Genomic DNA, 14461 nt, shown 5'->3' with positions numbered 1-14461 from the left:
ACGAATCGTCGTTCAAAAGAATCGTAACGAATCGTCGTTCAAAAAATCGTAACGAATCGTCGTTCAGAAGAATAGTAAGGAATCGGCATGGTATCGTAACCCACGATTCTATTAGTTGTTTGATGTAACCTGTCAACGGACATTTCCGAACCGTGTCGAATGCTCCCGAGCGAGAGTGAAATCAAAATATGTACTGCATTTGTTAAGTATGGAAAATAATGAACACAAACCTGAAATGTGCATAGTTAAATAGAGATGTAATGCAAAAAATGTACTTCGTAATAAGGTTCAGTTCATAAATTATAATTTAGAAACACTATCTTGGGTAATTTTGTAGATTAATAGAGGTCATGCTGAATGGTTCCAGCCAATGAGAAAGAGGCAATCCAATGTCTCGCCTCTTATGCCATCTATGCGAGAGATGTAGAACGTTTGTGTTCTACGCGTGGTTTGCAATGGAAAGTGTGCTGTAAGTCGTTCGTTGACGAATCGTTGGAATCGCAGAGTAGGAAGAATCGTGAACTCGTTGACGATTCAAAAGAATAGTTGGAATCGCAGACTGAGAAGAATCGTGAACGAATCGTTAGAATCGATTCGTAATGTATGATTGAATCGTTGGAATCGACTTCTGAAAAAGAATCGTGTTGCCCAACTCTATTTATGACTGTTAGTGCTTATTCGAAGCCTATTCAAGAGAGCCCTCCTTATAGCCCCTTGAGAGGGAAAGAAAACAAGATGAATTCCAAAGAAGCCAGTTTTATTCCACCACATTTTAATCGATTTTTCATGCATTCGGTTACATGAAATTTATGTGGCTCTTCAATGCAATGACGCATCAACTGCCCTCATAAAGAAAGGTTGATTCACACTATGATCACGCCCACGTCTCCAGAAAGGTCAAGTTTCGGACCAGTCAGATGGCTTTTTTTTATTCTAACGTTCAGATGTTAATCGGTTAATACGGACAGGTGCATTTAACAAACAGAACTAGAATATCTGAAATTGGGATGATAGGATTAATATGAAGTGCGCACCTGTAAATACGTAGGAAAGAAATTCGAGAAATACGCAATTTAATTTGAAGCAATAAAAGTAATATGATTACAATTATTGTAGATATCTAATATCGATTAGCTTTACGGCATTTGTTTTAACCGAATGCATCATTCTTAGATAAAGAGATGAAACAATTTCTTAATTTTCACAACCGATTTGTAAAATTTAATCCCTTTCAATTCACAAGAAAATAAGAAACCTATTATCTCTGTATCTAATTGCCAATAGCTATAAGTAGGCCTATACATTAGTACTTTTAACACAACTAAAATGACATTTTAAAATTATTGTTAAAAATGATTTCCCAAACACGAATTTTAGAGCTCCCAACACATTTTCACAGCAGACTACCTTGTATTCATCTTCCTTTAGTCACAGTGGGAAATTTCCTCACAATCTTGCCTGTGAACTTAATGTTTACGTTGTTTAAATATTCTTAAATCGTATAACTAGCGCTGAAAAAAGGTATTGATTATAGCCTACGCTGCATCGTACGTAGAGCTCTGTGTTTACAAAATGCTTGTGTGTACGCACAACTAGTTACAGTAGCGGCTGCTTGTACAGTCCGCTCTGTATGAATGAACTCATAATAGAATTTACATTTACAGGATTACTTTCGTTTCAAATTAATTAACTCTGAACAATTATTAAATTTACAAAAAGCATCATTATAAATCTATACTAAAAATAAATCTGTAGCAGAAATTTTTCTGGTAATTTTCGATTTTCCAAAAATAATTGGTCCTAACATATATAATTAACCGCTCTGAAACCGAAAATAGCTTTTTTGAAATTTTTGTTTGTATGTCTGTCTGTCTGTCTGAATGTTTGTTACCTTTTCACGCGATAATAGCTGAACCGATTTATATGAAAATTGGAATATAAATTAAGTTCGTTGTAACTTAGAATTTAGGCTATATTGCATTCAAAATATTTTATTTAAAAGGTGGGTTATAAGGGGGCTTGAATTAAATAAATCGAAATATCTCCATTATTATTAATTTTCGTGAAAAAATATTACATAACAAAAGTTTCTTTAAAAATAATTTCCGATAAAATTTTGATAGAACTGATATTTAATGAGATAAATGAGTTTCAAAATTACAATAACAACGCCATCTAAGGTGGTGTAATGAAATAAAAAACAAATGACTTCGTCTATAAGGGGCCTTGGACAACAACAATCGAAAGCTATGAATCATAGCCTACAGAGAATGTTTATGTGTTTGTATGAAGTAATATCGGAAGCTAAATTAACCGATTTGTATAATTAATTATTAATTCACCATTGGAAAGTGTAGTTTCTCTAGATGGACATAATGCTAGGCCTATAATGTTATTACAGTAACTTCTGAGTGAATCGAGGACAGGTAAGATTAAAATAGCTTCTTATGCACAGAAAACTTAATAGGCTAATCTGTACATTCGTTTCCTGTATTTCCTAAAATAATTTTTATGACCAAATGAGTGGTCTCTGGCTCAAAATTATCGCATTTTAATTTGTTTAATACAATTTAAATTAAGTAACATAATAAACGATTTATCCTTCTATCAAACACGAATGTTCCCTGGATCAAATGTCCTATTTTAATTATGTAATTACTTTATATTTATTTCTAACGGGTTCAGCGGAGCGCACGGGTACGGCTAGTTAAATCAAATACAATTTTCCCATGTTCTAAATTCAGTCCTCCTATTATCTTTCTTTGTTGGGGTTTTGTTTCGGCATTCTGATACAACCTCACGTCACTCAAGCAGGTCTACTATTGAGGAGAGTCGGATGTTCACTCTCTCTACTCCTTCAGACAGTAGAGAAAACCGGCAACGCGATGCATTTTGTAAACAATGTATATAGCAATTATTTACTACCCTGATGTCAGCTTTACTTAGGTTATAACTAAGCCATTCCTTAACTTATACTTTATCAGGATGCCATTAAATAATAATATAGTTACAGAAACATTGTTACATAATAAAAATGATGTCTCAAAAATATGTTTAACAGTAGCTACATAAAATACTGATTGCCTTGTTCAGCAAGATGCCTGTTCGCTGGATCAATGGTTGATATTACACTACATCTCTAACAAATAATACAGCAAAATATTTAAATATACACATATTTTGTGCAGAACGACACGGAAGTACGTAATTAATGTAGCTATTTAAAAATACTTTGAAGTTAAACTTTTAATATAAAAAGGCATGTTCTAATTCGCTTTCTAGAGCTACAGACGAGAAAAAATAGAATAAGCAATTATTACTCAAGAATTCTGGCTTTGATACTGACCAGTCCGAAACCTGACCTTGGCCTGAGCATGAACATTTCAATATAGTAAATCAGCCGCAAGGCATGACTCCTGCAGAGTTACGGGCTACTCCAGCAACGAATCATTGTAGGCTATTGGATAAGCGAAGTAAACAAGGAAACACGTTTCCAACGACGGTCATCTTCTTATATCTCAATACAAACATGATGATTCACAAAGCTGTACCGGCACTTAAGAAAGTTATTGCTGATATCATTTGAAGTTAGAAGTTCAGATGAACATTGGTTAGACAGTTACTTTCAATTCCGAGCATTATACAACTGTGAACATTGTGCGAAACTCATCCGCTCTCACGCAGTTAACACAATAACCAGAGCAGCCAATCAAATTATCGGCCCGCGTATCTTGGAAAGTTGCGCGTGTTTCACAAGCTTACGGCCAGAAGCACTGAGGCGGAAAATGCATTTTTTTTGGTACAGATTAGGTCTATGCTGATATCCTAATTCCAGCAGTTTTATTTCTTCTATTTATTGTTTATTTAGCTCTATTATTATTAGTAGTAGTATTGGGTGGCTAGAGGCGGATTACAGACGACCTTTCAGCACGTCGGCTCTACAGTGTAGGCCTACACCTCGAATTATTATGGGATGAATGAAAATGAGGTGTACCAGACCACCGGCTAAATGAAATCCCTCACCCAATGGGCTCCCTACACCTCCCCTCCTTAAGTACGTTGGAACAGGAAACTGGAAGTTCAGAATCAGTTCAAGTTTTGTTGGAACGCACACTGAGACACTGCGCATGAGCAGGCAGTTCAGAATCGATTCTGAACTGTGCCGTAACAAAGCTATTGCGTGTTGGAGTCAAGAGAGTACGATTCTACTCTGAGCAGGATGTTATAGTAAAAGCATAACTCAAGTAAAAAAAAGTAAACATATTATTAAATTAGCTATGAGCTGATAAAAATCAAAGCATACTAGGAAAGGCAATATTTGAACATAACTAATACGTAGCCTATTAACTGTATAACAATTGACATTCACAGGCATTCTAAACGCCTGCCATCAAATTCATAAAGCCGCTACGTTAGAGCCAAATCGACATCAACGGAACCTCTTACATGCAATCTATACTAATAATTAGACTTCGTGGAATTACCACGAGAATCGTAAGATTTACTGCGCACGCGGTATAGACTGTATGGGAAGGGGGCGTGCAACGGATTGAGTATTCTTCTTATGTAAACACTGAGCAGTATACTGCGGTTACAATAAAACCTGTATCCTGCATTCAAGATATATAATGAATGATCATTGAAGTAGGAAATGTCTAAACATTTAAATACACAATTATTTTATAGTGAGATATATTAACTCTTAAAATTTAATGTAATATACTCACATCATCCTTGAATATGTGCATTGCAGTGAAGAGTTACGTACATTTTCAGCGACTGCAAAGTGAACCTCCTCCGATGGTCACTTAAACAGTTTTTATATTGGGAAAATGTACATTCGACATCACACGATGTTATAGGTGCATATTTGAAGAACGAGAAGTCGCTACTTTTTAGTACACCAACTTCAGATGTCTTGTCGTGACCGGATAGTACATTTTATAGTACGAAGTTGTGAATAGGCAGAATTTTTAGCAATAATGTTTCTCAACTTACATTTCACTTTTTCTGAAATTAGTGAATTGTTATTTTGGATATCGGTTTGTGATACTTTATCCACTATATTAAGGGCTTCTGAGAGTAGTAGTTTAGACGATTCTAACAGAGTGATGCTTTTGGACACGATTTTAAAATTAGAATCAGTGAACAGAATATCTTCCAATAGCTGTTCAGAAGGCAATGATTTTACAGCTGCAACAGCGGAACTGTCTGTGCTATCCAATGCATAAATTACTTCCATTATTTTTCCGTAATGTTCTGCATAATAATTAACAGCATCCAACCACGTTCCCCAACGGGTCGAGACTCGCTGCGGGGGTAAAGATATTCCAGGGCAATTGTTTGGAACAGCAACACTCTCATTGTAGTATGTTTGATTGAATTGTTGTCTGCACTGAACATATGTTAAGCTTTGACTATTCCAACCACAGTAATGCAAAAACAAGTGCTTACGTAGGTATACATTAGCTGTAGCTGCTCTATCTATTTGGACCGGTCACAACTCTTAACATGAACAGCTTATACTACGAGACCGGGCGGTCGCCCACCTCCTCTATACTACCGTACATCGGCAACCTGATTGCATGCTGCGTGTGGCAATTCAACGAAGTCTACTAATAATAAATCTGTAGCCAAAATTTTTCTGGTAATGTTCGATTTTCCAAAAATAATTGCTGTTAACATGTATAATTAACCATCCTGAAACCGAAAATAGCTTTTTTTGAAATTTTTGTTTGTATGTCTGTCTTCTGTTTGTTACCTTTTCACGCGATAGTGGCTGAACTGATTTATGTGAAAATTGGAATATAAATTAAGTTTGTTGTAACTTAGATTTTAGGCTATATGACATTCAAAATACTTTATTTAAAAGGGGGGGGTTATAAGGGGGCTTGAATTAAATAAATCGAAATATCGTCCTTATTATTAATTTTTGTGAAAAATGTTACATAACAAAAGTTTTTTTAAACATTATTTCTGATAAGTTTTACTATATGCAAAAGTTTGATAGGACGATATTTCATGAGATAAATGAGTTTTAAAATTTATATAACAACGCCATCTAAGACGCTGTAATGAAATAAAAAACAAATGACTTCATCTACAAATGGCCTTGGACAACAACAAACGAAAGCTATTAAATATAGCCTACAGAGAATGTTTCTGTGTTTGTATGAAGTAATAACGATTAAAGGATATACAAGACTTAATAACAATATAATACATTTTCACCGCTGCCTCAGATTATAGCGTTGTTGTTCCTGCAATAACTCCTATGTGCAAAATATAAAATTTTTTAGTACGAAGAGAGAACACATTTATTCATTCCATGGCAATGGTACATAGGAGATCTTGAATTCTTACATTTTCGTAAGAAAGAAATGTAATTACATATCACTATATATGCTGTATCACTATTTAAGTTATTTGAAGGGTTCAGAACCATAGTGGGCCAAGCGCCATTTACTGAAGACGTAGAAAACAAGGGTTAAAATTAAGTTCTTACCATAATTCAATGGAAACATATAGCAAGTAATATAAAGTATACACAATAAATCTAAATGATGTCAATCTTCATTAAAGTTGGTTGCTTGTAATAACAATTAAGAAACATGTTAAAGGAATTGTCATTGCACCATGATCGCATTTTAATTATTTTAATACAATTTAAATTAAGTAACATATTAAACGATTTATCCTTCTATCAAACACGAATGTTCCCTGGATCAAATGTCCTATATTTAATTATGTAATTACTTTATATTTATTTCTAACGGGTGCAGCGGAGCGCACGGGTACGGCTAGTATTATACTAACATTCTTACTAATAAACATTGTATAGTTTTTATACGAGACTTATGCAGAGTTGAGACAGAAAACGTTACTAATAAACCGTGAATAAGCTATGGACGTATAAACAGGCTGTAACTATACAATAGGAACTGTTTTTCAGTAGTTATATACACGAAACCCCTTGTTTAAGCGTTACATATAGCGAAAAAATGGCCGCCCCTCTAACAGCTGTTCGTATCGACTGTCATTTTATGATGATGGTTACCTTGTAACCACAGAAGAACAAACCAAAGATCATAGAATTATTAGAATAATATTGCTGTAGCTTGTACTCTTTGACCAAAATGTAGTGTGGTAATCGATTAGAGCCAGTATACTATCGATATTTAACACGCCACACTAGAGCGCTCTACCGGATGCAATAGAGAACCTCAGATATTCTATTACCTTTCGTAACGAAGTAATGACGAAACTATGACGTAGCTGTGTAACAGTTATACTGTTATACACGACGTATGTAATGATTATTAGTAAGGATTTTACACACGACTTATAAACGAGCTACTCATTGTATAAGTATAAGACAGTTAAACGTCCGTATATAGGGTTTTTATTAGTAACACCGTAAAAGTATATAGCCTACTCTGCTGCATATCTCAAAACTCTAGTTAATAATAATCAGTTAGCCTCCGGCGTAGTTCATGCGATAGCGCGCTTGCCACCTGATCCGGAGTTCCACTCGGGCATGGGTTCGATTCCCGCTTGAGCTAATTATCTGGTTGGGTCTTTCCTAGGTTCTTCCTCAACCGTAAGGCGAATGTCAGATAATTTATGACGAATCTTCGGCCTCATCTCGCCAACTACAGTCTCGCGATCACCAATTATATCGACGCTAAATAATCATGTAGTTGATACAGCGTCTTTAAATAATTAAGTGAAAACTAGTTAGTTACCTTCTTTTTCTCATACAAAACCCAAAAGTTTGTCAAAGTGTTTATACGAGTACAATATTGCCGACTGAAAAACTTTGCTGACGTAAAAGTTGTGCAAATTCCTTCACTGTCTTAGCAATAACTAAAGTGAGCAGACGTACAAGAGCACAAAGTATCCAGTGAGTCAATGAACCGGAACCAATCTGTTACAGTTCGGCTACCACTACTAGTGAAAGGGAAGAAATAAACTCCTACTCAAAAACACACGACGTTTGCGTCATCACTTCAGATTCCCACACTGTTTACTGATGGAGCAGACGTACGTCAAATTCCAACCTCCGCACTAAAAAATTAATTTCCAACCTCCGCACACAAAAAAATTAACTTCCAACCTCCACACTGGAAATTAACTTCCAACTCCCGCACAAAAGTACATATTCAACCACCGCCAATATACCCTAAAAATATGTGATTTCCGACCGAAGTTAATGTACCTAGCTACCATGTGCAGTATACTGACAGTTGATTGCAGGTGGAAGTGTGGGGAGCGTAATGAGAGGAAGTATATTGTACCGCGCTTGTAGATCGAAGCCAAAGGGGAAATACGAAACTTGCAACCCTTTTGCACACAATTATGCCTTGGTCAAACTAGCCTATATTAAAAATTAGACTTCTCTTAGTAGTAAACATTAATGAAGATCTAACCAAACTACGGTACGTAAGTGCAAAGACCCTGATGAAAATGGTATAAGTGCTCACAAATTTCGCATAAGGTATGCTATAAATTATCACAAAACATTATCTTAAAAAAATTGAATACGTTTGATCTAATTTCATTTAATCAAGTAACAGGACAGTAAAACGGAAATCGATATCTTAATAAAGAACTCAATATTTTGTACACCTTAATAGGCATCAATATACGATGAAAGAGTAATGGAACGGGTTTTCAGCTCTACGTGCTGACGCTTTATCCACTAAGCCACACCGGATTCCACCCCAGCGTCGGAAGAATCGTCTCAGTTTTAAGTTCCAACTCTTGGGTTCCCTCTAGTGGCCACCCTCTGCACTACGTCATAGATATCTATGAACCTAGGAACGAAGTCCACACATGTGCTGAGGTGCACTTGTAATGAGTGACTAGTTGGCAGGGATCCGACGGAATAAGCGCCGTCTTAAATCACGAAGTGATTTACGCATATCATATATATATTATTATTATGTACCAAAGTACATATGATATTTCCATGCAGATATTCTGCGTCATCATACGATGAAAGAGTAATGGAACGGAGAAAAATTCTCTCCGGCGCCGGGATTTGAACCCGGGTTTTCAGCTCTACGTGCTGACGCTTTATCCACTAAGCCACTAGTCACTCATTACGAGTGCACCTCAGCACATGTGTGGACTTCGGTCCGGGTTCAAATCCCGGCGCCGGAGAGAATTTTTCTCCGTTCCATTACTCTTTCATCGTATGATGACGCAGAATATCTGCATGGAAATATCATATGTACTTCGGCACATTATAATAATATATAAGCATTAATATGCTCAGATAACTTCAGTTTAATGGCAGCAAGAGATCATGAAAATGTAAATAAAATATGGTACATAAGTATAAAACTTCTGATCAAAATAGTACTAAGTGCTGACAAATTTCGCATATAACCTGCTTTACGTATGTTATAAATTGTAACAAAAATTATCTTAAAAAATAGTATACTATTTGATCTAATTTCATTTAATCAAGTAACAGGACAGTAAAACGGAAATCGGTATCTTAATAAAGAACTCAAAATTTTGTAAGCCTTTATAGGCATTAAAATGCTCAGATAACTTCAGTTTAATGGCAGAAACAGGCCATGTGATCACCCCTGTGGTGTAGAGGTCAGCATGCTGGTCTCTTACACAGAGGGCCCGGGTTCGATTCCCGTTCGGGTTGAATTTCCTGGTTGAGTTTTTTCAGGGTTTTTCCTCAACCGTAAGGCAAATGCCAGGAAATTCGGACCACAACATCCCTGAATATCACCGGCCTTATTCATCACCGAAATCATATTCATAACAAATCAGTAATACATATACAGTCATCTAGTTCACAACAATAGGGTCAGTCTCAACAATAGTACACAGGCCTTCGGATTTCAACCAAAAGATTAACTCGCGGTATGACCAAAGATGTTAAAGTGAGCATAAATAACAGCGTGGGGGGTGGGGGGGAAGAGGCCATGAAAATCTAACTAAAATACGGTACATAAGTACAAAGATCCTGATCAAAATAGTACTAAGCGCTGACAAATTCCCCGTAAGTTATAAATTGCCACAAAACATGATCTAAAATAAATAGAATACTATTTGATCTAATTTCATTTAATCAAGTAACAGGACAGTAAAACGGAAATTGGTATCTTAATAAAGAACTCAATATTTTGTAAGCCTTTATAGGCATTAATATGCTCAGATAACTTCAGTTTAATGGCAGCAAGAGGCCATGTGATCACCCCTGTGGTGTAGAGGTCAGCATGCTGGTCTCTTACACAGAGGGCCCGGGTTCGATTCCCGTTCGGGTTGAATTTCCTGGTTGAGTTTTTTCAGGGTTTTTCCTCAACCGTAAGGCAAATGCCAGGAAATTCGGGCCACAACATCCCTGAATATCACCGGCCTCATTCATCACCGAAATCATATTCATAACAAATCAGTAATACATATAGCCTATAGCAGCCATCTAGTTCATAATAATAGAACCAGTCTCAACAATAGTACACAGGCCATCGGATTTCACCCAAAAGATTAATTTGCGATATGACCAAAGATGTTAAAGTGAGTATAAATAACAGGGGAGGGGGGAAGAGGCCATGAAAAACTAACTAAAATGCGGTATATAAGGACAAAGATCCTGATCAAAATAGTACTAAGCGCTGACAAATTTCCCGTAAGTTATAAATTGTCACAAAACATGATCTAAAAAAAATAAAATACTGTTTGATCTAATTTCATTGAATCAAGTAACAGGGCAGCACAACGGAAATTTGTATCTTAATAAAGAACTCAATATTTTGTAGGTATCAATAGGTATATGTCAGATAACTTCAGTTTAACAGCAGAAAGATGCCATGAAAATCTAACTAAAATACGGTACATAAGTGCAAAGATCCTGATCAAAATGGTACTAAGCGCTGACAAATTTCCCGTAAGTTATAAATTGTCACAAAACATGATCTAAAAATATAGAATACTGTTTGATCTAATTTCATTTAATCAAGTAACAGGACAGTAAAACGCAAATTAGTATCTTAATAAAGAACTCAATATTTTGTAAGCCTTAATAGGCATTAACATGTCAGCTAACTTCAGTTTAACAGCAGAAAGAGGTCATCAAAATCTAACTAAAATACGGTACATAAGCGCAAAGATCCTGATCAAAATGGCACCAAGTGCTGACAAATGTCGCATAAAACCTACATAACGTAAGTTATAAATTGTCACAAAACATGATCTTTATAAAAATAGAATACTATTTGATCTAATTTCATTGAATCAAGTAACAGAGCAGTAAAACGGAAATCGGTATCTTAATAAAGAACTCAATATTTTGTAGGCCTATTAATGCTCAGATAACTCCAGTTTAATGGCAGTAAGAGGCCATCGACTTCGTCCAGCGCCTGTATAGATTATCAGACTTCCCGCACGACAGTTATGACGGAGAAGTTGCCGCAGAAGCACGGCGTCTCACAAGCATAATATACTCTTAAGCCTTTAGCCCATGCACACAAACCACCATAAAATTATTATGTATACATACTTATTTACTTACTGGCTTTTAAGGAACCCGGAGGTTCATTGCCGCCCTCACATAAGCCCGCCATTGGTCCCTATCCTGAGCAAGATTAATCCAGTCTCTACCATCATATCCCACCTCCCTCAAATCCATTTTAATATTATCTTCCCATCTACGTCTCGGCCTTCCCAAAGGTCTTTTTCCCTCCGGCCTCCCAACTAACACTCTATATGCATTTCTGGATTCGCCCATACGTGCTACATGCCCTGCCCATCTCAAACGTCTGGATTTAATGTTCCTAATTATGTCAGGTGAAGAATACAATGCGTGCAGTTCTGTGTTGTGTAACTTTCTCCATTCTTCTGTAACTTCATCCCTCTTGGCCCCAAATATTTTCCTAAGCACCTTATTCTCAAACACCCTTAACCTATGTTCCTCTCTCAAAGTGAACAACTGATAATGTAACTGTTTTATAAATTCTAACTTTCAGATTTTTTGACAGCAGACTGGATGATAAGAGCTTCTCAACCGAATAATGACACGCATTTCCCATATTTATTCTGTGTTTAATTTCCTCCCAAGGATCATTTATATTTGTTACTGTTGCTCCCAGGTATTTGGATTTTTCCACCTCTTCAAAGGACAAATTTCCAATATTTATATTTCCATTTCGTACAATATTCTCGTCACGAGACATAATCATATACTTTGTCTTTTAGGGATTTACTTCCAAACTTATCTCCTTACTTGCTTCAAGTAAAATTCCGGTATTTTCCATAAACGTTTGTGGATTTTCTCCTACCATATTCACGTCATCCGAATAGACAAGCAGCTGATGTAACCCGTTCAATTCCAAACCCTCTCTGTTATCATGGACTTTCTTAATGGCATACTCTAGAGCAAAGTTAAAAAGAAAAGGTGATAGTGCATCTCCTTGCTTTAGACAGAAACTGATCTATACGGACTCTGCTGTACGTTTCACTGAGACACATTTTAATTGCTCGAACTAGTTTCTTGGGAATACCAAATTCAATAAGAATATCATATAAAACTTCTCTCTTAATGGGTCATATGTCTTTCTGAAATCTATAAATAACTGATGCACTGTACTCTTATACTCCCATTTCTTCTCCATTATCTGTCGAATTCAAAATATCTGATGAATAGTTGATCTATTACGAAAATTAATATACTACTTCCTGTATAATTAGTACAGTTTCGAAGCTCCCGTTTTATATGCATATGCCTATGCACGCATACACACGTATAATAATACTGTACAGCAGTGGCGGCCGGTGAGGCATTCTGGTGGTAGTGCCAAAAAAAAAAAAGATTGCACGCAAATCGCCCAAGTGAAAGGTGATAATCACAGCTCACGTTTACATTATGTTAAATAAAACGCATTAATTAAACCAGTTATTTTACCAGGTGTGCAGTTAATAATGTATCTAGTAACAGTTACAATAACATTTCCGAAACTAATAACGAAATTTACAGATACAGATAATGCAAAACTTTCTCAGTATTGTTAAGTCAAATACAAGTAATAACTTTTATTTCTAGTAAAATTACTGGCAAAACACACGAGAATAACAATGATATAGATAATAAATAAACACGTTTGCACTTTATTTAAACAGGCCGATGAATCCAAGGCAGCAGCCTGAATAACACATGTTCATGTCCTGCACAAATCTCATGTATTGTTAACAAAAGCATCAACACTAGCAACAGTGTAGCGATATTTAGTTGCCGCGAAATAAAGCAAATATTACACACAAAATTAACAAATAGTGTTACATAATATGAAACAAATATTTATCTTTCTAAAAAGAACCATGACTATCTCTGCATTCAATATAGTTTAATGGATAATAATTTACACATTCAAATCCAAGTTGTGTGCATTTGTTTTGAATTGGTAACTTTACATTAAGATTTGGCGCGGAACTTTAACTTGTGTTTTCGTGCAAGTCTGCGCTTGATGGTTCCCTGCCTAACGTCTCCAACAACCCTGCCATCTAGCGAAACTTCTGCATTACTGCATTCTAGCAGGCAGAATGTTAACTACTGAGTCAAACTGAATTCGGCTCAGTGTCTCCCATTAGAAACGCATATAAAGTAGAAGCAGTAGCCTTTTGTACAGTGTTGTATGGACGCAGACAGTGCCACACTGAACTGGCTCCAACATTCGGAAAAACGCTGCTCGTTCAGATGAAATACGAATAAAATGTACAGAAATAAACAATTATATTTCCTTTTTAGGATATTAATTTTTTTGTTTCTTTCATTAGTGGTGCCATGGCACACTGGCACTGCCCCAAAAGCCGCCCCTGCAGTACAGAATTTGCTGCTTCATGTTCCAACAGTCGACTGTGTCTCTGTGGGTGAAAGGATTTCTGCCAAAGCAGCAAAAAAAATTCGTCGACAGATTCCGCAAACGCTTGAGTTAAAGTGAAAGCGAGCGGCACTCACCGTCGTCGGGATGCACCTTGTCCGCGCTGGGCTTGCAGGTTCCCCCGTGTTGCACATTGATCACCGTGACGGCCCCGGACGATGCAGTCACTACCGGTCCTCTGTTCCCACACACACTCGGATCGTCCTTACTACACTGCGGCGAGGCAGAAGTCGACGTGTGTCCTACACTAGAGCCGCCCCCGGTATCCGGAGGCCTCAACTGTTCCATCACAGAGTTAGCTAACATGCCACCTCCACCTGCCGTTGACGTCACAGCGGATTTGTTCTTCCCCGAGACGAAGGCGGCAGAAGAACCGGTGGGAGTCTGGGAATGATGAGAATTATTGAAGCGAGGGCTCCCGACACCACCACCAGGCGCCCCCCAGTGAGGGGCGGGTGGCGAGTGGTGCAAAGGATTGTTCACTGACACACTACTGGTCGTATCCATCGTATCGTTCATGGTGGGTACAACAAGGGTTCGATCACACGGAGTATCATCTAGTA

At 36.9% G+C, this 14461-nt stretch overlaps 1 protein-coding gene across 3 annotated transcripts in view; it reads right to left on the bottom strand.

The window, feature by feature from the left end:
- The window catches only part of Hr39 (Nuclear hormone receptor FTZ-F1 beta), a 383352-nt gene that overhangs the window by 78676 nt on the left and 290215 nt on the right, over positions 1–14461 (bottom strand). For all 3 annotated transcript variants that reach the window (XM_069844467.1, XM_069844466.1, XM_069844465.1), the window contains one exon: positions 13976–14461. This exon is cut by the window's right edge and continues 321 nt beyond it. In XM_069844467.1, coding sequence (XP_069700568.1) covers positions 13976–14417 — 442 coding nt within the window. In that variant the 5' untranslated portion in view covers positions 14418–14461. The remainder of the gene's footprint in view (positions 1–13975) is intronic.

Source organism: Periplaneta americana, chromosome 13 (genome assembly GCF_040183065.1).
Source record: "Periplaneta americana isolate PAMFEO1 chromosome 13, P.americana_PAMFEO1_priV1, whole genome shotgun sequence".
Taxonomy (NCBI): Eukaryota; Metazoa; Arthropoda; class Insecta; order Blattodea; family Blattidae; genus Periplaneta; species Periplaneta americana.
This window is presented reverse-complemented; position numbering and strand designations above follow the sequence as displayed.